The sequence below is a fragment of the Hypanus sabinus genome, chromosome 8, assembly GCF_030144855.1.
Source record: "Hypanus sabinus isolate sHypSab1 chromosome 8, sHypSab1.hap1, whole genome shotgun sequence".
Classification (NCBI taxonomy): Eukaryota; Metazoa; Chordata; class Chondrichthyes; order Myliobatiformes; family Dasyatidae; genus Hypanus; species Hypanus sabinus.
The window spans coordinates 48464344-48490401 of record NC_082713.1 but is presented as its reverse complement, the minus strand read 5'-3'; the positions used below and the strand labels follow the sequence as shown (position 1 = coordinate 48490401).

Genomic DNA, 26058 nt, shown 5'->3' with positions numbered 1-26058 from the left:
CTAAGGCATTTATAATACATTATGAAAACTTCATAACTTATAACAAGGTAAGAATAGTGATTCATTTTAACTACCAGGGAGTCTTATTGCCTGCATGTAAGCCAATGGGGTAAGCATTAATGAATTTGGGAGTATAAATCGAATAAATTCATTTAGATTAGATATGGTTTAAAGATTGAACTAAGATTGCAGTAAAGCAACTTTATAAAGAGCTGAAATGTGAAATATTCGTGAGAAGAAAATAAGACTTACTCTAGCTACCAAAGTGTACATCCTCATACTTTTCCTTCCTGGAAGTGAAATTCGCTGCTTCGTTACTCTTCATTACGCTTCGGTACCAGCTGTGACTTAATGGTGACACTTTCATCTCTAAGTCACATTGTTGAGAGTTCATCCACACAGAGATCTTTATTTAGGTGATTTATTACCCACGCAAAATTATCTGCAAATAAAAGAGCTTTTCTTACCTTTATCTTTTCTTTCTTTAGAAAAAGGCTCTTTCTTTCGCCGAAATGATTTCTTCCTTTTTGGCCCATCTGTAGAGAGGGGATTTCATGTTTAGTACAGGTGAACTGATGGAAGCAAAGTTTCGAGGGTAAGCAAGGAAAATATTTTTGTTTAGTTTCTATGTGATGTTATTAATACACGGATTCGGAACATAAAAGATGAAAATCAGAACAAATCAGCCAGATGTTTAGTTTTCTACTGGCAGTTGGTGTGAGAATATCCTTAAAACCATAATCATTTATTGAAAACAGTTGTTCAAATAGAATGTTGCCTGCAAGCCAAATCCATTGAATACACACATGAAAAAAAACAAGTATTAGTTGATAAAAATATCTATTTTCTATTAAATAAACAGGAAATACTCATTACAAATGTTCCATTACTGCTTTGATTCCTCCATACATGTTGTCATTAAAATATTTCCTGCTATTGCATTGTCTGAATCATCCCAGCCACCTTTCTCACAAGTCGGCAACTTGCTGATATTTCTGGTAGCAAAGTAGCCAGAGAACAGAACTTGATGATAATTAAAGCAACCTAAAGCCATCTTTGTGAGAATGACACCATTTTCCAAGCATTTTCTCAAGTTTCAGACAAGGTACGCTGATGACCAAACTTTAAAAGAAAACCTTGAAATAATTTTTAACAGACTGACAAGCCTTGTGTGCTTGTTATAAAATCTTAAAAGGCAGTAAAAACTTGGCAATATCTGTGCAAAGAGAAACAGTTAATATGTCAAGTCAAGACCTTCATCAGAACTGAAAATGAGAGGAAAAGGAAGTGAGTTGCCAGAGAAGACTGTGCGGGGCAATGGGTGGAACAAAGGGAATATTTGTAATAATAAGGCCTTTAAATGGACAGTTAAGCTATTTTACAGGTCAAAATATGTGTACAAATAAAGGAAAGATGAGCACGGGGAATGGCAACCAAATGACCAGATAGAAACAAAGAGTAAGTTATCACATGTTGAGAACTCAGTATCAAGTATCTGCAATGTTCCCAGACATAAGATAAGGTGTTGTTCCTCGAGTTTGTGTGGGGCCTCTGTGCACCAGGACACAGACAGACTAGCCAGAGCGGGAGTGGAGTGGTGGCAGGCAACAGGAAGCTGAGGGCAATTCTGCAGACTAAGTGTTGGATCCTGCAAAATGGTCACCCAATATGGCTTTGTTTCTCTCCTTTCAACATCTACAAGCTTCTTTGTAAGTAGTCCGACAGTATGGCTTCACTCTGGATTCTTGTGCTCTCAGGTGGCTGATGGAATAAAGTGGAAAGCACATTGTGAGGTTGCTGTCTCCTTCCACCAATCATGCAGGGCTTCTGTATGTTCCCAGTGCATGGCCTTGAGGTTTCCAATATTCCTCCACCGAGCAGTCATGGGCTCAGGGTTCCTGAAGTAACTGGCTGAGTGTAATTAGGCCTCGATGGTGGGGATACCAGCTTGAGAGGAGGCACTGAGGATGGTTTATTTACTCTTCAAGTGGTTGTAAGAATGTTGTCCTGATGAAATTTTGCTCTCATTTTTCTTGATATAGGGAAAAACGTTGATCCGTTGTTTTCAGAAGCTCTTATAAGAGGCACCTACTATACCTGTCGTGCACCCACGGCAATAAGAAACAGTATGAGTCTGATGATGCTATCCCAGTTAAAACTGTTGTGTCTATGCTCATCTAGGTGAATAGTGACTATTCTCTCAAACTTCTAACTTGAGCTTGTTAGTGGTTGTGGCTTACACAAGGTGAATGTTAAAGAAACACTCACAACCACACCACATTCTGCCAGAGTGCTCAATAGATAATCCATCTCGGCTTCTTCTTGCCATCTCTGCCATCACAGATACTGGTCTCCAGTTGTTTAGATTCACTCCATGTGATATGAAGAAATGGCTATGGGTATTAGATAAAAGCAACGTCTGTTGAACCAGACAACAAACCAGATAACTTATTGAAAATCTGCACTCCTGAACTCGTTGCACCTCTGGCCAAGCAATTCCAACATGGGAAGTTGTTCAGGTCTTCCCCATTCACACCAAACAAAGAAAAAAATCTGATTAAATTACTGCCCAGTCTACCCTCAGTTATTCACAAAGTAATGGAAGCCAGCAGCCAGGGTACTATCAAGTGATCCTCATTCACCGTTAAACTACTCACTAATGGCAAGTTCTTCACCCAGTTTTAGACCTCATCACATTTTGTGGGCAAAGAAATGAATGCTAGAGGTGAAGCGAGGCTAAATGTCCTTGAGATTAAGCCAATAATTGAATCAAGGAGCCCTGGTTGGTACGATACTGCTACAGCTCAGGGCATTGGATTTCAGAGCTCAATTCCGACATCATCTGTAAGGAGTCTGTATGTCCTCCTGGTAGAGTGCTTGGGTTTTCTCTGGGTGCTCCGGTTTCCTCCCACAGCCCAAAGATATGCCAGTTAGTATGTAAATTGATCATTGTAAATTGTCCTGGGATTGGGCTAGGGTTAAATGGGGGGGGGTTGCTGGGCAGTGTGGCTAGAAAGGGTGGAAGAGCTTTTTCTATGTTGTGTATCACTCAATCAATAAATAGATAGATAGATTGATAAACAAACAAACCAAAAAGCAAATAAACAAACAAACAAATAAATTTAAAAAAGCCTAAAGGAAAATGTTGCATTGCCTGAGAAGGTACTTCACATAAAGGAAGGTAATATTGGTCGTTGTGAGTAGTCCTGCTCTTGGTGATCACTGCAGGTGTTACTCAGGATATCACCCCAGGCCAAAACATTAACTACTGCAACAATGACTTTCCTTCCATCATAAGGTCAGATGTTCACTGAAAATTACTCAACGTTCACTTCCAGTCACAACTCAGTAAGTGAAGCAGTTCATGCCTGCATGCAATAAAATCAAGACAATATTCAGATATCATTGAAGTCATGTTTGCATCCCAAAAAGTTCCAGACATTGATCACCTTCAATGAAAGAGAATCTGACTGCATACCCTTGCTGAATCCCCCACCAGCAATATCTAGAGTCTAGGGGAGGGTCACCATTGACTAGAAATTTAACAAATAGCCTCAAAAATACTGTGGCTGCAGGAAAAGGTTGGAAGTTGGGAACACCGTGGCAGACAGTTCACCCCTAACACACCAAGCCCTTTTCACCAACTGCAAGGTACAAATCTAGAACAAGACGAAACACTCTGTCATCGGCTGGATGAGTGCATTGTCAACAGCTCTTAAGAAACTTGGCAATATCCAGGACAAACCAGCCAACTTGACTGGCATTCCATCCATTCATACAAAACATTCATTCCCTCCACAACCTCTGTATAGTGGGTGCAGCATGTGCATTTACAAAAATTGAAGTACTTCCAACAGTGACTCCAAAAGCACCTTCCAAACCTATGATGTTGTATCAGCAACTGCAGGCTTCCTCCAATTCATGTATCATCCTTGTTTGGAAGTGTATTGCTGACCTTTCAGCAATTCCCAGCTGCTGATAGTATAATAATAAAGCTTATTTTAAAACGGATTCTCTCCTGTTACTATAGCCATAGCACTGGTGTGGCTAGCCTGATAAGATTTCAGGTTAAGAATAACAGTTTGCTCACCACTTCCAAAATTTTGGTTGGGTCTTTTTTCCTTGGAGTGAAGGAGGATGAGGTGAGACATGATCAATGTACATAAAATTACGAGAGATGTAGATAGGGTGCATAGCTAGTGAATGCTTCCCATTCATCGGTGTGTCTGTAACTAGCTGACTAGGGTTTAAAGTACGAGGGAGGAGGTGTAATGGCAATCCAAAGGGCAAATTTTTCACTTAAAGACGAGCTGGTTTTTGGAATGAGCTGGCAGAGGAGATTCTCGGAGGCAGAAACAGTGACATCTAAGAGGCATATTGGCAGGGACATGAGGTAATTGAAGAATATTGAATAATTTAGGTAAGTACAATTAGCATACAGTATATAGGCATAATGGCTGGCATAGACACCATTGGCTGAACATCTCTCTGATTATGATCTGGAATTAAAGTATTCATAGAAAAATACAACATTCTGAAATGTAGAATTTTATTCAACATTAGTACAACCAAAATGAGAACCAATTATTCTGTTTGGCTACCAGAATCTATGAAATGATGGAAGCAAAGGTAGCCCCTATCAAATGTACCTGCTTGATCTTGGATACTGTTCTGACAGGGTTCCTAAATGACCAGTCTGTGAGCTCTTCCACCAGCTATACTTTGTCCCCTTATCTGCCAATGACAAACAAATGTGTGATGGTAATTTTGCAGATGTTTTTTTTTAAATAAGGGTTTCAGGTAACGTTGAGAGTAATGCACCTGGTTAAAGTCAATGAAGTGACTGTGCATAGGTCACATGCAGGAAAAGAATCACGCGACAAAAAAAGGACAACTTGATACAGCCATGAGAAATGTATGACTGGAACAAATGGAACATATATTTTGACAGCAGAGTAAAGCACTTTCTAAACAGATTATTTGCCATCTGTATTTGATTCAGAATTGAGGCTGCAGAGACTAAGCCAACAGACTTAGTGAGAGCATTATCCCTTCGGGACAAATCACAGTCAAGGCCAACTTCCCACGACTGCAGATGATCCTGTTCATTTCCCCAATTACTTTGAGTCAAAGTGTCACTTCAACTACTAACAATAGTATTTCCTACAGTTTCTACTGTGTTTTTCCCAAAACTTATATTCAGAGGAGACAGTAGTGAAATTGGAGGTACTTGTTTATTTAAGGATATGTGGAACAGAAGTCTTAACTGTTCCTTAGGTAAAAAAAAACAGCATTTTGAGGGAGCTGCCAAGTTCCTTCAAATGTCCTGGCCAAGTTTCATCTTTCAGTTAGTGCAGTGAATCAGATAATCCTGCCATTATTATGTGACTGTATGTGGGATTTTTCCACATGCAAGATACTGTAATGACTATTCTTCAAATATATAGTCCATTGCTTTACGCTGTGTGAAGTATTGTTTAGTGCAATTTCCTTCTCTTTCTTGCAAGGAAAATCCTACAGGTGGTTCAGCAATACACCTGATTAGCTAAATATAAATGCCCTCAAAAACACATTGTGTGATTTATATATCCCTCTTGAATGAATTGTAGGTAATTCACCAACTTCCTGTTGCCTGCTCGTGGTTTTGGTGTGCAGTGCACAGTTCATTAGCGGGATATACTGTAGTTGCAAGAGTATCATTAGTGGGTAATGCCAGTCCATCAAACCTTCTCTGCTTAGAAGTTAGCCTGTATCTCTGAAATGATGAGCATTTCGCCTGAAGTAAGAGATGGCAGGTATTGTACAAGTGCAGTTGATCTGTGGAAGAGTGAAGAGCATAATAACATCAAAGAAGGTTCACTCCACAGTTTTCAGATGACACTCTGAAGGGATTGGGAAAGGCAAAACGCAGCAGCAGAGATGTTCTGTATTAAGTAGAAGACAACAGCGGAACATGTCGCAAGCAGTTCTTGCCTGTTCAGAGCTTACTCAAGGGCCCACACCACACAACAAATTTTCCATATGTTCTGTGAACCATTGAAGTTCTGAAAGGAGAGTATTCTGTCAATATTTAATGTAGAAATCTTTTCCATCTCCCAACAACTTGTCTTGTCCTGTCTGTCCTTTGTTCATTATATGTAGCCATGGCTGAAAACAAAGGTCAAGAAGTCACATATGTCAGTGAAGACATAAATTGCAGTTTGAGTATTGTCCTTTTAAGTATCAGTTTCAGGGGAGATGGAATTTACAAACGTTCTCTTTCTGAGAATGAAGGAAAGCCACCATTTTTCAGACCAGCAAGGTTGAAATTCTTACTGCAGTTACCTTTTTACATTGCATTAAACTAAACCATTTCAAGTGGTTCACACAAGTGCTCAGAGAATGTCAATCCACATTCTCCCCAGAAACTTTATCTACTTTGAATATTTTAACTGACCGCACCTCCACATGAAGCAGAGATTTCAACAGATTCACCACATTGTCACCAAGAAAACTGCTGATATTAGAATATTCTTTTTCATTGAGATCCTGTCTCATTTTCCTAAACTCCAGTGAACAGAGAGATAATCAACTTAATCGCTCCTCATATGTCAATCTTGTTATCCCATAATTCAACTGAGTACATCTTTGTTTCACTCCTTCCAAGGTAAGTACACTCTTCTCCAGATAAGAATCTTACCAAGGATTAAAATTAAGATTAGCTTTACTTGTCATTTGAATATCAAAACATACAGTGAAATGCATTGCTAAAATCAGGGACATGCTGGGGGAAGCCCGCAGGTGTTGCCATGCTTCTGGTGTTAATACAACATGCCCACAACTTATTAACACTAACTCCTATGTCTTTGGAATGTGGGAGGAAACCAGAGCACTCGGGGGAAACCCACGTGGTCATGGGGAGAAAGTAGGAACACCCCAGACAGTGGCTGTAATTGTACCCCGATCTTATACACTACAAAACGCATTGAATTAACTGTCACGCTACCATGTCTGTCCTCCATAGCTGCCGCAAGACATTCTTTCTTCTATATTCAAGTTTGTTTGCACTGAAAACCAGCATACGTACCATTTCCTTTACTGTTGCTTACAGCAGTTGAATGTCTGCTTTCAGCTACTGGTGTATAGTGATTAAGGTCTCATTGTTCTTACCCTTTTCCCAATTTATCTTCTTTTAGATAATAATGGCTGTCAGTCTTTGGACTGAAAGTGTGCAATTTCACTTTTATTCACTTTAAATTGCCATGCATCTGCCCACACACCCAACAGAACAAAGTAGCAGAAATAATCTGTACCTGTCAAGGGAGAACAGTAAATCATGGCTAAAGCTGCTGTTGCCTGGTTTGAGATTGCTGCAGTGCCTGTACCAGGCAACAAATTTCCCACTTCTTCTGGGAATCAAATTAAATCTGGGAGATATGTCTGCCAACATCCCACAATTGAGCTACTTCACATCTTTCTCCATTGCACCCCCTCCAAATCCCACCTTCTGCACGTCCACCACACCCACAGCTTTGTGTCATCTGCAAACTTGTAATTACTTCATCTAGGACTGATCCTGCGATGTACTGGTAAAACACCTTTATATTCCTTCTTTGTTTCCTGTCTGACACCAATTCCATGTCAAGGCCAATATATTCATATCATGTATTAAATATACATTTTTATGTTTCATGTGGGACCTTATTAAAAAATCTTTTGAATTACCGAGTACAGCACATCCAGTTCTTCATTATGTTTTACTTGCTTCATCCTCAAAAAACCTCTATTACATTTGTTAAGCATAAATATAAGAGCATAAGATCATAAGGCATAGGAGCAGAATTAGGCCATTTGGCCCATCGAGACTGCTCTGCCGTTCAATCATGGCTGATCTTTTTCTCTTCTCCTCAGTCCCACAATCCGGCCTTCTCTCCGTAATCCATGATGTCAGGTCCAATCAAGAAGCTATCAAGCTCTGCCTTAAATACACACAATGACCTGGCCTCCACAGCTGTCTGTAGCAATAACTTACACAAATTCACCACCCTCTGGCTAAAGAAATTTTTTCACATCTCTTTTTTAAATGGATGCCCCTCTATCCTGGGGCTGTGCCCTCTTGACTCTTCCACCATGGGAAACATCCTTTCCACATCGATTCTCTCTAGACCTTTCAACATTCGATAAGTTTCAATGAGATCCCTCCCTCATCCTTCTAAATTCCAACGAGTACAGACCCAGAGCCATCAAACGTTGCTCGAATGATAATCCTTTTTATTCCTGGAATCATCTTTGTGATCTCTTCTGAACCCTCTCCAATGCCAGTGCATCTTTTCTTGGATGAGGAGCCCAAAACTGTTCACAATACTCAAGGTGAGGTCTCACCAGTGCCTTATAAAGTCTCAGCATCACATCCATGCTCTTGTATTCTAGACCTCTTGATTAGCCCAATGACCTTGCAGGGAAACTAATGAATTCTTTGTGAGTATAATGGTAGTGAGAGGAATTTCAGAGCTGATTATTTGTGAAATATGTATTGCCCAATGAATTGGAACAGGTCAATAAATATTGGTTTAAAAGTAGTGAGGGTCAGAGATGAGACAGATTCAAGGCAATTTAAACTTGCATTCATATCTGTGTAAGTGGATATGGTCAGTAAAAACAGTGTTTGCAGAACTAGCCTGGAGAGTGCTTATTCAGAAATTGCTTAAGTACAAGTATGTATCTGCAGCTGTGGACATTTTCAATTAGAAGTGTACAGAAGATATCAGTGAGTATGCAAAGCTGATTTAAAGCCAGCGCATCCACTTAGGAAACTTCCATTCTAGCAAAGTCTTTCTGCAGCTTGAACATGTGCCTAGTAGGAGAGAAGACCTCAGAAGGGTACTTGGTGAAAGGGATTTTAGACTGCTTACAGATGAGATATTTTTAAGCTGTTCCCACTCTTCTCTGAGGCTTATGGTATTTCTGAAGTCATAAATATCTGCAGAGAATAGATTGTTAAATGCAGAAAGTCTTGGTTGACTTCAAGGATTTCATACAAGTCAAGTCAAGTAAGGCATGAATGTGTAGAGCACAATATGATCTGGAAAGTAAGTAAATATCAAGCAGTTGTGGAGAGGGACATGAAGAGGGCTAAGAGTGAAAAGTGAAATATTTAAGGGAAACACGAAGGAGAACTTCTACACATAGAGGTTAGCAAGAGTGTGGAATGAGCTGCCAACAGAAGTGGAGGTTGCGTGTTTGATTTGAATATTTAACTGAAGTGAGGATAATTAGAGTTTGGAGGGCTATGGCCCAGGTGCATGTCAATAGGACTAAGCAGAATAATAGATAGGCATGGACTAGATGGGCTGACCATGTTGTGTTGGTGCTGTAGGGCTCTATGACTCTATGAAGCTCAAGTACACTTGGCACTTGGCACAGAAACAACATATGCCTGTACTGTCTAGGGAGATATCTGCCGATATCACCTTCAAGAGGAGTTGATCTTTACTTCAAAAATGGCAATCTCACTGGAACCTAGCATCTGCTGTAAGCACAGTCTTGAGGCAAGTGATACTGATGATCAAAGTGATTGTGATTGTTAATGCATCTATCTCATGTTTGTCTGCAACGCTGGCATTTGGAACTTCTCAGATTTCCTTCATCTAATGCATGAGAGAAGTTCCTGATACTTGTGAAATGAAGGAAGACCAACAAGCACAAGATACAAGGATTATATGGGGATTACAGTCTTCTCGACATGTAAAGTGCTACTGTTCACCTGCTCAATGCTTTACCAGTGCTTCATATGCCCATGGTCTGGAATTGAAAAGGAACATCTATCTCTTAGCATCCAAGTCATGTACAACCACAAGGAACTAATTATAACAACCCAGATCTTGGTGGCTCAAACTACAGAAAATAGAAACTCTCAGATGGTTCTGAAAAAAATTGGTATCAGGCCTACTTACAGATGTCTCCTGACTTACGAATGCTTCCAATATTTTCTATTTTTATGCTCAGTTTTTATGCATCTGCAGATTTTTTTTTACAATCATTACTCTGTGGTAGTCTGCCATCTTGCCTGCAATGATTCACCACAATATTGTAGACGGCAGGTAGTAAGCGACGAAGAGAATGACGTCAATGTGATTTTTGATTCTAATGCACAACCCACTCATGTACATCACTGCACCGTGGGCGCTGTTCTCCAAAAAGAATGTGATTCAGCAGACCACTAACATTTGGGTCACTGTAAGAAGTGCAGTAGTCTCGATGTCAATTAATGTCACATGATGCATACCCTAACCTCACCATAGTCATACCAACAGTTGTACAGCCTGCTGCTAGAAATCGGGAACATGAGGAAATGGAGGAGGAAGATGAAAAGGTGAGAGAGGGATTGGGAGGAAATTCTGCCAGGCTCTCCCTAACCTGGATTACCTATAAAAAAATACATTCAACAGCATTATCCCTAACTGCAACCCAATTCCCTCTTCACCAGCTACCTCAATTATTTTCATCCACATGCCATCGATCACAACAGTACTTATCCATATAAGGATAAAAACCACCATAATTAACTGTAAAAACAAACAAAATTGTAATCTGGTCACATCACAGTACATTCGCATCCACATGCCTTCTTTTCATGATATGTCTATATAGTTCTGACAAGCGGCTACAGAATGGCTTGTGTTCTGCCTCTGCATCTTAGCAGAGACAGCTTGGAAAATGATGCCAGTGCAAGCTACAATAGATCCATTTCTGATTTCATGACTTATCAACCTTCATTTCAATCAATATTTCAAGCTCTTTTCTTTCATCTATTCTTGTTCTGTCCAATACCTCAGTCACCTGGTCTCTTACCACAGCGTGGGTAATATTCTTTTCTTTGATACAGACAGGTGAAAAATATTTCTGCTAAGCTCCTTGGCTTTGTCATTAGATTCAATTGGACCCACAACACCTCAAGAAACACATTTATTATTTAGATCGAAAAAGCATTTTGAATCAATTTTTATGTTAATTGCTGACATGAGGTATTATTCTTTCTTTTCCCTTTTTTTCCTCATGTTACATTTTTTTGATCATTCTCCATTCATCAAAATCTACTTGCATATTCTCTTCGTAACACACTCAAAATGCAGGAGGAACTCAACAGGCCAGGCAGCACTGTGGAAAGAGTACAGTCTATGTTACAGGCCAAGGCCCTTCAGCATGACTAGAGAAAAAAGATGAGGAGTTGATTTAAAAGGTGTGAGGGGTGGAGAGGAGGGAGAAACAAACAAGGTGATAGGTCAAACCGGAACGGGGAGGGGTGAAGTAAACAGCTGGGAAGTTGATTGCTGAAAAAGATACAGGGCAGGAGAAGGGGAAATCTAAAAGGAGAGGACTGAAGGCCATAGAAGGAAAAAAGGGAGGAACAGCACCAGAGGGAAGTGATGGGCAGGCAAGGAGGTAAGGTGAAAGAGGGAAAAGAGGATCGTGAATAGTGAAGGCGAGGTGGGGCATTACCAGAAGTTTGAGAAATTGACGTTCAATAGCTACCCAGATTGGAAGCTACCCAGACAGAATACAAGCTGTAGTTCCTCCAATCTGAGTGTGGCCTCATTGAGACAGGCCACTGAGAGATCCCACTTTTTCTGGTAGATGAAGCATAGGTGCTCAGCAAAGCAGTCTCCCAATCTACGTCTTGTCTCACCAATGTACAGGAGCACCAGACTCAGTACGTGACCTTAACAAACTCACAGGTGAAGGGTCGCCTCACCTGGAAGGACTGTCTGGGGCCCTGACTGGTAGTGAGGGGGGACTTATTCCACTTGCCAAGAGGGAGATCAGTGGAGAGGGACATATGGACAAGGGAGTCACGTAAGGAAGATGTGTTTGGTGGTGGGATTTCATTGTCTATGGGCTAGGGAATGCAAAGATTCACAATCCTTTGAGAATCCTGCCTATCTCTGCATTAAATGGATGATCTCTAATTCTGAAACAGTAATCCCTTGTTCCTTATTGGCATGAAATACTGTCTTTGCATTTGCCTATTAATGTCCTGACCGTTAATTCCCCATTTTCCCCTAATTCCCTTTGATGACAGCACACCTGGTTTTCATCAAGACCTGCAGCATAAGAACCCTGGCTTTGCACTCACTAGTTGCTAGATCATTGGTTTTACCAGTGTGGTAATTAACACTTCCCAGCTGCTTACGATTGTACATCCTAAGTTTTGCTTCAGTATTGAAATTTACCTGTGAAACTCATTCTCTCCGAGTCAAGATTAGTTTTCTAAATTCTACTCCAGTTCCGAGTTTTACCTGTGAAACCCAGTCTCTCCATGTCAAGATAAAATCCTGCCTGTCTCCGGCCTTCCTGCTCTCTCTCCTGTTTGCCATTCAACGCTCACGCCCACATCTGCATCCTAACTAAATCTCCATGCCGGTGTCCTGCGCTTGGGTTCGCCTCATTCATTGCAATGATTAATCCCTCATTAAATCTTACCTGTTGAAATAAGATCACCTCACATTCTTTTACATTTTATTAAGTAAAGGCCTAAATTGCTCTACTTCCTAGGAATCACATTTATAGGAGGTCTGAGCTTTGAAAGACACAGGTCTTTCTTCTCTAAATATTTCTGTTATATGAATAAGGCATCCTACAAGGTGACTTTGTATTTACAGATTTCAGGAAACTCAATAAATATCCAATATCTATTCTTCTCCTTTATATTCAATGATACCCTATTTTCTGGTGTACTTTAATAAAAATTTTCATGAAAATAAAGACAGAATGTCTTTTAAAAGGAATAAATTTATATTCAACAAGGAAACACCAGATACTGTTGTCAATTACCAACAATAAGTAATCGAAGCAGAACGTTATTACTTGATGATTGGGAATATCATTGAACCCTGTCAAAACACAAGCTGTGCTTGAATCAGCATTTTTCCAGTTTATAAAAACAAAATTGCTTGCTCTATGTGGTGCAGCACTCTGATAATTAAATATAGATTTATGTAGTCAAGAGTGTATCTATTAGTTAGGACAGAATTGAGAAATGAGATGTCAAATTTTTGGAGCTCAATAATAAACATAATAATGTAATTGTTAATATATTTAGTACATTCCTTTACAATGTAGTGTGTTATTACAATTGGCATGAATGGGGTTTCATCCTTCAGCCCAAGCTAAAAACACTTCAAGTCCACAGTGTTTACAAAAATATCAAATTGCAATGCTGAATATCTGAAACAAAACAGAAAATGTGAGAAAAATACTCAGCAGGTCAGGTAAGACAAATGGAGAGAAAAATAGATTTATTGTTTCAGTTTAACAAACTTCTGTCAAACTTTTCTGATGAAAGGTTACTAAGTTAAAATGTAACGAACAAAAGAAATAGCTCAAATTATTTCCAATATACCCCAGTGGCTAAGGTTTGAACCTTGAAGAACATTGTCAGTAATGCTGTTATATTGATGAAATTAACTTCCATAATAAACAGCAAAAAAAGGGAATAGAGGAAAAAAATCTAATATGTGATTCCTTTGCACAGCACCGGACCATGTCAGTATGAGTAAGCGCTGATCTTTTTGAAAGAAGTTAATTGGCATAACATGTGTTGAACAAATGCTATGCAAGTAATCAATAATAATCTGGAAAATCAGCATGCAGCCTTTTTGCATATTCTTCCACCCAATCACACCCACTCACCCACCCTCCATCTGACCCTCTTTTTCTGATTCATCATAGCAATGAGATCAAATGCAGAAGGATAAAGAAGCAGCTTGAGAGGAATTCTGGAGTCCAATCTGACATGGACAGTAACAAAGAGTCTGAGAAAGAGATGCCTTCCCTGTGCAAGTCCTTTATCTTGCCACATTCTGTATTAAATCATCATCTACTTCCTTTGCTTCCCTCCTTACAAGTGCAAACCCTGATACTTTCACCAGTAAGTTAGTGGCATTGGGACTGTCGGATAGGTGATTCATAACAATGGAACATGAAGAGGTGGTTCAAAAGCAGTGACACCATGAATCATAGAGTCATAGAGAAGCACAGAAGGAAACGTATGAGTCAGCGCTGGCTCTCTGCATGAGCAATGCAACTGGTTGCATTCCCTGTAGCCCTCTTACAAATACTGATTCAATTCATTTTTCTAAGAAATCTTTGAATCTGCTCCACCACATCGTTGTCAATATGTCAAGATATAAATACCTTGCTTTTCTTCATGTTGTCCTGATCTCTAAGTGGTTGATAATTCTGCCCTGAGTGATTGCTTCTATAAGTTTCTACAACACCGAAATGAAACTTACTGGCCTACACTTGCTGACATTGTCCTCATTACCTTTTTTTTTAAACAAGGGAATAGAAGGAGTTCATACATTCTTCCTGTGTCTTTGTGGGTTTCCTCTGAATGCTCCTGTTTCCTCCCACATTCCCAAAGACGAGTGGGTTAGGGTTAGTAAGTTCTGGGCATGTAATGTTGGCACCAGTAACATGGTCAACATTTCGGGCTGCTCCAAACACCTCTTCAGAATTTGTTGGCTAAGACGCAAATGAAGCAGTTCACTGCGGGTTTTAATGCTTTGATGTGACAAATAAAGCAAATCTATCTTTAGCACCAACTCAAAAGAACTGTGTTCTTTAAGCTCAAAGAACCTGAAATTCTGGGAATTTCCTTGAAAAGATGTTTGATCGAATGGTATAATTTCTATGTGCTGGTCTGATGTTATCCCCATGAATTCTGATAATTGTCCACTACTGTTTGTGACAACTCTTCTCAGAAACACCACTGCATCAAGTGGTATTGTGAATGGAATATGCAGCAGATCCGAACGTGGGACAAGAGCAGGGTACAATCGGTTGCTGTGCCACCATCATGGCAAGAGGAGTCAGACAATTTGCAAATATTAATCATGACTTTCAGCTCATTCTAACCACTTAATTCATACAGAAAATAATAGCTGCCATGTGAATGGTCATCTTACTCTTTAATAGATGCACAGCTGTATTTAAAGCAAGCATTTTTAAATTGAATATTTTTTAACTTTACTTAAATCAACTGATAGTGGTATTGGTTTATTATTGTCTCATGTACCAAGATACTGTGAAAAGCTTGTCTTGCATGCTTTTCATACAGATCAAATCATTCCATAGCACGCTGAGCTAAAATAAGGTAAAACACTAACAATGCAGAATAAAGTGTAAAAGCCATTGATAAAGTGTAGTGCAGGTAGTGATAAAGTGCAAGATCATAATGAGGTAGACTGTAAGGTCAAATATCCACCTGATTTTACCAGAGGTCCATTGAAGGGTCTAGCAACAGTGGGATAAAAACTGTCCTGAAGCCTGGTGGTATGTGCTCCTAAAAGATGTGTGTAATCAATTGTCCCTGACAACAATACAAACCCAGATGCATCATTCACTGTCAATCTGCCACATATCAATGATCAATGGAGATTCAGTTGCAGTACAAAGGATAATTGGACTAAAGATTTGAAAAAGCACAATGGAGAAATTTGACTTGCTGTGTTAAGAAAGACTTTTGCCACTTTGGTATACAAATAATGGATGAAAAGTTGCAAGGAAGTAATTTCATAACTGTTGTATATTATGAATAAAACCACAGTAAAATTGTAAGCAAATAGCACCCAATAGTTCAACAAAGATTACAAATGATATTCTAGGAAAGTTCAAGTTGAATTTAGCACACACCTTCAAAAATACAAGATGTTTTCATATTATTTTTAGATGATTCAGAGACAGGGTCTACCCAAGGCATTATCCATGATGGTAAGGACGGCACAATAGTGTAGGGGTTAGCACAACGCTTTCTGGTGCCAGTGGCCCGGGTGAATTTCCCACTGCTGTCTGTAAGGAGTTTATAGGTTCTCCTTGTAATGTGTATGTTTCCTCCAGGTGTTCCAGTTTCCTCCCATAGCCCAGAGACATGCCGGTTGACAGATTAATAGGGCATTGTAAATTGTCCTGTGATTAGGCAAGGGTTAAATCAGGGGTTTTCTGTGTAGCGAGGCTTGAAAGCCAGAAGGGCCTGTTCCATACTGTATCTCAGTAAATAAATAACAGGCGATATAATCTGCAGCATATTATTAGATTCAGTTTGGTTCACAGGAGCTTGTACAGGGACTGTACTTGCGATGATAGTACCTTTGGGGATGGTGATCTGACAGCCCAGATCTCTCCTTTGCAGATGGTAGAAAGCCACCTCCTGAAGTCTTGCTCGCTCCAGCTCTGACAGGCTCTGAATAGGAACAGGCTGCAGGGTGACACTTTGTCCAAACATGGTGTTCCAAGTAAAATCCCCCTGCAAAAGTAAAACCGTATTTAGCAATCAAATAAACAGGCGTGCAGATGTGATAAAACAGTTTTATTACATATTGACAACAAGTAAATGGCACAAAGAGGGCAAAAACTAAATTAGACCTTTTGTTTGATGAATTCTATCTAACTCTATCCTGATTCGTATGTCACTTTGAATTGTTTCAATGAAGGCCAAGCAGGAGCTCATAAGACAAAACTCCATTCATTTACATTGAACCATAACCCAGAGAGCACTGAGATGTTGGTCTGGAATTGCTACCTGGAATTGGTTATTACTGACTTCAGCATTGTCTTCAGGATGTCAGAGGCTGGTGGTTTTACTTACTCCCAAATCAATTCATATTTCAACTTCGTTCACTGAAATAAAAATAAACTGTTTAACAGAATGAGTCATGAATCCATGTTCTTCCCAAGTCTAAAAGAAACCGCATCACTCAGTAAAGACAGATTCATGATAGATTCATACTTCATACAAAAAGAGTATTTCTTACTAAAAAGAACAAAACACAAACTTAGAAAATGAATTGGTGAGCATCTCTTCTTGAGTAAAAATTGAGCTATAATCTCCTTAATTTGAAATCATTCCTAATGTAAAATTAGTACTAGCACTACCAGATAGGTTTCATGTCAGCACATCTGATATTTGTTTGGCACAATATCCACACTTTAAAATGTTACTATTCACAAAAAATGAATTCCACACTGACTGAACAAAAATAATAAATTTACATCTGTCACAAAATGGCCCCAAGACTGGCAAATAGCAAAATCCCTATTTACGCATTGACGTAATGTGCATGGATTTTTCTAAGCCTATTTATGGATCTATTTTGAGCATTGTACCACCATTACTGTATTGTGCATCCATAACTGTTGCATTTTTATGTTATACCGCTCTGAACAACATTTTGTGAACTCAACATCAGGCTGGAACTTGGAATGACTTCAGTGCCAATCATAGCACCAAATACCATCTGGGTATAGGTCATACTATGCACACACAATATTTTCCCTCACTGTATGGCAGCCACTATGTAGCTGACACTGGGTGCCATGGGCAGAGTTTCCTTAAGGTCTTACTAACTTCCTAATATTCACTGGAGGGGTAGCTGGACTCCACTGTACTTCCTCTCCTCCTGTTTCATGTTGGGCTGAAGCAGGCACCTAAATCTCATTCTTAAAACACCTGCAATATTGTCCACAGCATTTCTATGGTGAAGACTGAAAATTGGTATCAAGACCAGAGGAATAGAGGATATTCTTTGTAATTCAGGATCTATCTCTCCAGACAGCATTGGCCAAAGATCTGGCAGCATTTCAGTCAAGGTGGCACCAATAAGTGGTGATTCTTTGCATGCAGCTCTGTTAGGATTAAACAAATACTCCTGTTTAGGACTACTACAGCTGAAAGCCACAAACACAGCCATAGAATGGTGCTATAAGCAACAATGTTTTCAGAAGTTTAAAAAATCTATTGATTCTCAAAATTGACACCAGATGACAGACTCAGGTCAGGAGTGTAATTCCCCTTTAAGAAAATGGAAGCGTGGGTGCTGAGTCATTTTGCAGGTATGACTGAAATGCTGAGACTTTAGATCCCTACTCCTGACTATTCTACTGGCAAAATGTACATTTTTATTTTTGGAAAATAAAAATAAAGAACTCAGAGCAAGATTGCAGTACCAGAAGAACATCAGAGACTGCTGTGTACTTTGCTTTACAAAAACATGGCATACCCGTGTCAGTTCGGACGCAGCTCTGCAAATAGGTAGAAAAGGTGGAGTATGCTTTATAATTACCTGGTCATGATGCAAAGATGTGGTGGTTCTGTCTCAGTCCTTCTCACCCAACCTGGAACATTTAGAGGTCAAGTTTCATCCATTTAACCTGCTAAAGGAGTTTTCCACCATCATCCTGGTTGCTGCATACATTAGGCCAATGTCACAAATGCTCAGTAGGAGCTGAGCACCATAAACAGCTGTCACAGGACAGTGCATCCTGTTGCCTACCCTTCTATTGTGGAAGATTTCAACCAGGCCGGCTAGAAGAAGTCTCTGAACAACTGTCACCAACATATCACCCGCAGAAGAAGAGGAGCCAATGCATTTAACCACAGTTAAATGAAGATTGCTGAATGTACTATCCCACATCCATACGTTGGAAGGCCTGATCACGTGGCTGTATTTCTACTCACAGCGTGTAGGCAAAGACTAAAGATTGCAGCACCGGTGGTGAAGACCAACAAAATATGGCAAAAGGATGTGGAGGACTGCCTTACAGTGTGGAGTGGACAATATTCAAGAACTAATCTTTGAATCTGAATGAATATGCCACAGTTGTCACCAACTTCATCAAAGCCCGTGCGTGCCTTCCAAAGCATACCAGACACACCCAAAGCAAAAGCTGCGGATGAACCAGGAAATTCGTAGACTGCTGAAGGCTAAATTTGTGGCACTCAAGACTGATGATCCAGAACTGTACTGGAAGTCTATCTAGACCTATTGAAGGATATTTTAAGAGCAAAAGAAACCCCAATTCTGATAGAGGATTGAGATGGAATTGGATGCAGGTCAACTTTATCAGGGTTTGCAGGCCATCACTTCCTACAAGGGGAAATCTAACATCATGAATGACTCTGATGCTTCACTCTCAGATGAGCTCAATTCCTCTTATGCATGGTTTGAAAGGGAGGATAAAAAGATTCACACCTGTGTGAATCCCTTCAGCACCTGGTGACCATGAGCTCTCTGTCTCAGAGGCCGACATTAATATATCTTTCAAGAGTGTGAACCCTCACAGGACCTTAGGCCCCGATGGTGTACCTGGAAGGCATTGAAAATCTGTGCCAACTGATGGGAGTGTTCAAGGACATCTTCAGTCTCTCACCACAGCAGTCTGTTTCAAAAGGGTGACAATTATACTAGTGTCCAAGAAGAGTAGGGTGAGCTGCCTCAATGACTAACACTCACATCTACAGTGATGAAATGCTTTAAGAGGTTGGTCATGGCCAGAATCAATTCCTGACTAAGTAAAGACTTGGACCTGCTGCAGTTTGCTTATTGCCGCTAGAGATCTACAGCAGATGCAATCTTTTTGGGTCTTTATCCGAGCAATAGTAATCCCTGCATCAGGCTGCTGTTTATTGAACAGCGTTCAACACAACCATACCCTTAGTTCTAACCAACAAGAACCAAATCCTGAGCCTCAGTCCCTCCCTCTGTAACTAGATCCTTGACTTCCTCACCAGCAGACTACAGTCAGTACATATCAGAAACAACATCTCCTCCTTGTGAACAATCAAGGCTGGCACACCTCAAGTATGTGTGTTTAGCTCACTGCTCTACTCCGTCTACCAACATGTCTATGTGCATTGCCACAGCTCAAACAGCATGTATAGATTTGCTAATGACACAACTGCTTCTGGCAGAATTTCATAGGGTGACGAGGAAACATACAGGAGTGAGATAGATCAGCTGGTAGAGTGTTGTAGCAACCACAACCTTGCACACAGTGTCAGTAAGACCAAGGAGTTAATTGTGGACTTCAGGAAGAGGAAATCAATGGAACACACACTAATCCTCTTTGAGGGAAAAGAAGCAGAAGGGGTAAGCAGTTCCTGCATATCAGCAACTCTGAAGAGCCTTCTAGCTGGTTCCATCTGGTAAGGAGGGGCCACTGCACAGGATCCTAAAAAACTGCAAAAAAATGTAAATTCTGTCATCTCCATTATGGGCATGAGACTCCTCATTATCCAGGACACCTTCAGAAGGAAATTCCTCAAGAAGGTGGTATCCATCATTAAGAACCTCCATTATCTAGGCCTTGTTTTCATTGCTACCATCAAGGAGGAGGTACAGGAGCCTGGAGACACTCAGTCAATATTTCATGAACAGCTTCTTCCCCTCTGCTATCAAATTTTTGAATGGACAATGAACCCATTCACACTACCCGACGTTTTTGCTCTCTTTTTGCACTTAATTATTGTTTATCTATATTTCTTCTTCTAATTTATGTTTTTAAAATTATTTTGTATTGCAATGTACAGCTGACACAAAACAACTAATTTCACAACATGTACTGGTGTTATTAAACCTGATTCTGATTCTGATACTGATTCTCAGCATTAGATCTACTTTCTAGAAAGATAGCATTCTCCATCAGAAAATTCTTCTAGATGATAAATGACCATTGGAGCATTGGGGGGCTTGGGCATCTTTCCGGTCAAGGAAAAGATCTAAGTTATTAATAGAAGAACTTATGAGCAGATGGGTGGAAATACAGCAATATCAAGCAATCACAGTGCCTGAAATGCCTCCTGGTCACCAAGATAAACTAATCTGTCAATGAAAGTCATGCCTGGATTACTACCTTGATGCCCTGGTGGGCAGCCAATGGAAGCAAAGCTACATGGGAGCTATGGCAGAGGTCTTCTGCAACCCCATAGCCAATGCCTTAAAAGTCAAGGAGACCTTGAGCTCCGCAGAGAAGCTAGTCCAGGCATTATAATGCAGCCTGTTATAGACCTGTATTCTAGAATCTCCATAATATGAGCTTTGGAGAACCAGTCTGGGTAGGATCTCTGAAGATTCCAATGGAGTAATCCTGTTACTGATTGGCAGATGTTCACCTCCTCCACAGATCCACCCTGAAATGTCAGTCATTTTGCCTGCAATGATCGATTGCTACCAGGAGTGTCAGTATGGAAATAGCCATTGGAAGTGATTCTCAGCAGTACTGTCTTTACAGTCCTGGTCTTTCCAAGGCTGCAGTCATTGAGATATGCAAAATGCTATGGGATATTCCATTAAATACTCACAAATGAAACAAAGCATTGTAAAGCACTGTTAATTGTACCACTGTGAATAAAGAGGAATTTGGCTCTTCAAAAGCTTGTTGGTATGGGGAATGGCATAAATTATGACGTGAAGTGTTTGACTGACATCTGAAAAAATGTCAGTTGTACTCAGTTGTATAGCATACAAGGTTTCATTGGACATGATTCCATTTAAAATTGATCACTGTGGCAGTTTATCCAGGTGAAACTCCCTTTGTGTGCAATTTTTTTTGGTGCGCCTCAGCATTGACTTCACTGGCAGATTACATTTCTAGGCTGTGACCTTTAGTTACGCACCTTTCCTAGTTCGCAACTGTCTGCCTATCCTAAAATAGTAACTTTAAGCTATCTAGTGATTCTAAAATGTATAGTTTGGAGGTAATGCAAGACTCTCTAAGGCTGGCTAATGGTTTATGGCATCAACACCAGACATTGAAGGAAATGATGTTTGTATCAAATGAGGTTGGAATCTGGCCAGCTTCTTGCATGCTTTCCACCAGTGCTGAGTTGAGCTTTGAGCTAGCAAGTCAGCCTTATACAGAAAGGTAAATGGTAAAGAAATGGCAAAGTTGCCTCCTGATGTACCACAAGGCATGGAGAGGAAGTACAATGTGCCTATCTCACCTCTGTATTCCAATGGTCATTGCTTAGTCTAAAAAATCCTTCCACACATTCCCAGAGCTATATTATTGAGGAGTTGGAAATCATCTTAGCTCAGAGTAGAGCAATATGGAGTCTATTTCTGGGTACTTTAATAAAGAGGGCTGTGGTATATGTGTGATACGTGCAGCTCATGTATATTAGCAATTAAATACATCTGTTACAGACAGACTACAGTCTGTGTCCAACTTGTAGACAGGGTGACAAACACATGGTGCAAAACTTGGATCTAAATGCAATAATGACAAAGGAAGGATTGCAAGAATGCATGCCAGCCAATATCTACACTATAGGGTCTGACAGTGGAAAAGACATCTGTGATGAGGCAATTCTGAAAGGGTTTTAGTAATCACAAGTTCAAAGAAGAATACTTGGCATTATGGTTGTGAAACTAGACTCTTGTAGAGGAATGAGACCAGTTGACAGTAGAAGAGGCTGGAACATCATCAGAAGAAAATCGGAATTTAAGCTTAGTAGAACCCTCTCTCAAGCATTCAAGGTAAGTACAGAGGACCCAAAAATAGTTTCTAAAGGACAACATCTGATAATTATCACCATAGCTTAAAAACCACATGTACTGAAGAGCCAAGTACTACCAATGCTACTGTATTTCTCTAGATTTCCATTCCATTTTAAGAGCTAATATGTGTTCTTTGTACTTGCTCAGCTTTGATACATTCTCATCTTCACAATTTACTTTCGGAAACTCTTGTCTCCTACATATCTTTTGGAAACAGCTCTATTTCCATCTTTAATATCTCTATTTTTCCCTTCCAGGGTTCTTTAGAAGATCCTGACCTGCAGTTACACGCTGACTACGGTTCTTTGCGTGAATAGGAACCGCATTCAGGGATTCACAACTGGCACTTGTTCAGCACGCCAAGGGCTCAGCCTAAGAGTTTGTCTCGCCTTTGGGGGCCTAGGATATTAGGGCTCTGGAGATGGGCAGATTGAAGGTCAGTGTCCTGGAGCGGTGTGTCGTGGGAGTTGGAACATCTTTGGCTGTGTGCCCAGAGACCTGAGATCTTTGGGCACAGAGCTTGAAAAAAGTGACACAATGGACTTTTAACATTATAAACCAGCGAGCTGTTTGTCCATAGCTGATGTGAGAAGAACCCTGTGCATGGTCAACCCACAGAAGGCTGCTGGACCAGACAATATCCCTGGTAGAGTGCTCAGTGGATGTGCAGACCAGCTAGCAGATGTTCTCACTGACATCTTCAACATCTCCCTGAGCAGCGCCACTGTTCCAATGTGCTTCAAGGCCGCCACCATCGTCCCCATGCTGAAGAAGTCTTCAGTGTCCTGCCTAAATGACTACCGTCCCATTGCACTCACATCCATCATCATGAAGTGATTCAAGAGGCTCATCATGAGGCATATCAAGACCTTGCTGCCCCCCTCACTGGACCACCTGAAGTTTATGTACCGTCCCAACTGCTCAACAGACGACGCCATTGCCATTACCCTCCACCTGGCCCTAACCCACCTGGACAAAAAGGACACATACATTCAGATGCTGTTCATAGACTTCAGTTCAGCATTCAACATAATCATCCCTCAGAAACTGATTGGAAAGCTGAGCCTACTGGGCCTAAATACCTCCTTCTGCAACTGGATCCTAGACTTCCTGACTGGGAGACCTCAGTCAGTCTGGATCGGGAGCAGCATCTCCAACACCATCACACTGAGCACGGGGGCCCCCCAGGGCTGTGTGCTCAGTCCAGTGCTGTTCACTCTGCTGACCCACGACTGTGCTGCAACACACAGCTCAAACCACATCATCAAGTTCACCGATGCCACGACCGTGGTGGGTCTCATCAGCAAGAACGACGTGTCAGCTTACAGAGAGGAGATGCAGTGGCTAATGGACTGGTGCAGAGCCAACAACCTGTCTCTGAATGTGAACAAAACAAAAGAGATGGTTGTTGACATCAAGAGGGCACAGAGCGACCACTCCCCGCTGAACATCGATGGCTCCTCGGTAGAGATCGTTAAAAGCACCAAATTTCTTGGTGTTCACCTGGCGGAGAATCTCACCTGGTCCCTCAAAACCAGCTCCATAGCAAAGAAAGCCCAGCAGCGCCTCTAGTTTCTGTGAAGGCTGAGAGAGAGGGAGGGGAGAGAGAGGGAGGGGAGAGAGAGGGAGGGGAGAGAGAGGGAGGGGAGAGAGAGGGAGGGGAGAGAGAGAGGGGGAGAGAGAGAGAGGGGAGAGAGAGATCCTCATCACATTCTACAGGGGTTGTATTGAGAGTATCCTGAGCAGCTGCATCACTGCCTGGTTTGGAAATTGCACCATCTCGGATCGCAAGACCCTGCAGTGGATAGTGAGGTCAGCTGAGAAGATCATTGGGGTCTCTCTTCCTGCCATCACGGACATTTACACTACATGCTGCATCCACAAAGCAAACAGCATTATGAAGGACCTCATGCACCTGTCATACAAACTCTTCTCCCTCCTGTCATCTGGGAAAAGGCACCGAAGCACTTGGGCTGTCACGACCAGACTATGTAACAGTTTCTTCCCCCAAGCTCTATCAGACTCCTCAATACCCAGAGCCTGGACTGACACCTTACTGCCCTATTGTCTTGTTTATTATTTATTGTAATGCCTGCACTGTTTTGTGTACTTTATGCAGTCCCGGGTAGGTCTGTAGTCTAGAGCAGTTGTTTTTTTTTCTCTCTGTGTTGTTTTTTACGTAGTTCAGTCTAGTTTTCGTACTTTGTCATGTAACACCATGGTCCTGAAAAACATTGTCTCATTTTTACTATGTACTGTACATAGCAGTTATGGTTTGAAATGACGATAAAAGTGACTTGACTTGACTTGTTCTGTCTCCCCTCTCGCTGTGAAACGGAGACACCTCTTTCTCCCTCATTAGGGAGAGAGATAGCCTGTGGTATGTCAAATGCTGGCTGAACAATGTCATCTTTGGAGTAACCATATAACAATCACAGCACAGAAACAGGCCATCTCGGCCCTCCTAGTCCATGCCGAACTCTTAATCTCACCTAGTCCCACCTACCCGCACTCAGCCCATAACCCTCCACTCCTTTCCTGTCCATATACCTATCCAATTTTACCTTAAATGACACAACTGAACTGGCCTCTACTACTTCTACAGGAAGCTCATTCCACACAGCTATCACTCTCTGAGTAAAGAAATACCCCGTCGTGTTTCCCTTAAACTTCTGGCCCCTAACTCTCAAATCATGTCCTCTCGTTTGAATCTCCCCTACTCTCAATGGAAACAGCCTATTCACGTCAACTCTATCTAACCCTCTCAAAATTTTAAATAACTCGATCAAATCCCCCCTCAACCTTCTATGCTCCAATGAATAGAGACCTAACTTGTTCAACCTTTCAAGTTAAGAGTACTGCAAGTCTGTGTCTTTGCTATTGTCTTGCTCATGCTTGAGTGCTCGTTGGTGGGTGCCAATGCTCTGTTTTGCCGGTGGGGGAAGAGGGATCATTGCCAGCTGCCGCTTTTGTGCAGGGGGGGAGCTGGGGGGGGGGAATTTGGGGTTCTAACATTTAACTGTCATTCATTCTTTGGGGCACTCCTCTGTTTTTGTGGATGATTGCGAAGAAAAAGCATTTCAGGATGTACATTGTATACATTTCTCTGTCGTTAAATGTACCTTTCAATCCCATTCTTCCACAAATTTTTCCTGTAACCAATTCTCTCCATATTCCCAGCAATTCTTTCTTTATCAATCTTTTTATTAGTTAAACAAAAAAGTACACACACATACACACATATATATAAGCAAGAGGAGAATTATCACAAATATCTATATCAATAACAGTTTGAATAAAAGGAAAAATAAACACTATCAAGATCAAACAAAGTATTAATCTAATAGTATATAATAAAGAGAAAGGTAATTGATTCTTCTTTTATCCGTAAAAAGAAAAACAAAGATAAATAAACTTTTATAATTGACATATACAAAAAAAAACCCAAAACACAAATAAAACAACAACAAAAAAAAACTAGGCAGCTCAAACTGGGAGTAAAAAGCCAAAAAAAAACAAAGAAAAACTTTCTGATCAAAACCAAAACTTCAAAAAAGTAACTGGAAGGGCCATAAGTCAGAGCACATGAAAATATTGAATAAAAGGTCACCAGGTTTCCTCAAATTTAGAGGACGTATCAAATGTATGACTTCTAATTTTCTCTAAACTTAAACAGGACATAATGGAGGTAAGCCAATGAATAGCAGTAGGTGGATTAGAGTCCTTCCATTTAAGCACAATGACT

The 26058-nt window shown here is 40.7% G+C and overlaps 2 protein-coding genes across 6 annotated transcripts in view; one reads left to right on the top strand and one right to left on the bottom strand.

Annotated features, from left to right (window-relative positions):
* The window catches only part of LOC132398117 (uncharacterized), a 163503-nt gene extending 139604 nt beyond the window's left edge, over positions 1 to 23899 (top strand). For all 3 annotated transcript variants that reach the window (XR_009513551.1, XM_059977120.1, XM_059977119.1), the window contains one exon: positions 22571 to 23899. Coding sequence is in view for 2 of the 3 variants with exons in the window: in XM_059977120.1 (XP_059833103.1) it covers positions 23166 to 23885 (720 nt within the window). In the remaining variant the exon portion in view is untranslated. The remainder of the gene's footprint in view (positions 1 to 22570) is intronic.
* The window catches only part of LOC132398116 (rho GTPase-activating protein 6-like), a 165086-nt gene that overhangs the window by 91044 nt on the left and 47984 nt on the right, over positions 1 to 26058 (bottom strand). For all 3 annotated transcript variants that reach the window (XM_059977113.1, XM_059977116.1, XM_059977114.1), the window contains exons 2-3: positions 16126 to 16282; positions 468 to 536 (exon numbers count right to left, since the gene is read on the bottom strand). In XM_059977113.1, coding sequence (XP_059833096.1) covers positions 468 to 536; positions 16126 to 16261 — 205 coding nt within the window. In that variant the 5' untranslated portion in view covers positions 16262 to 16282. The remainder of the gene's footprint in view (positions 1 to 467; positions 537 to 16125; positions 16283 to 26058) is intronic.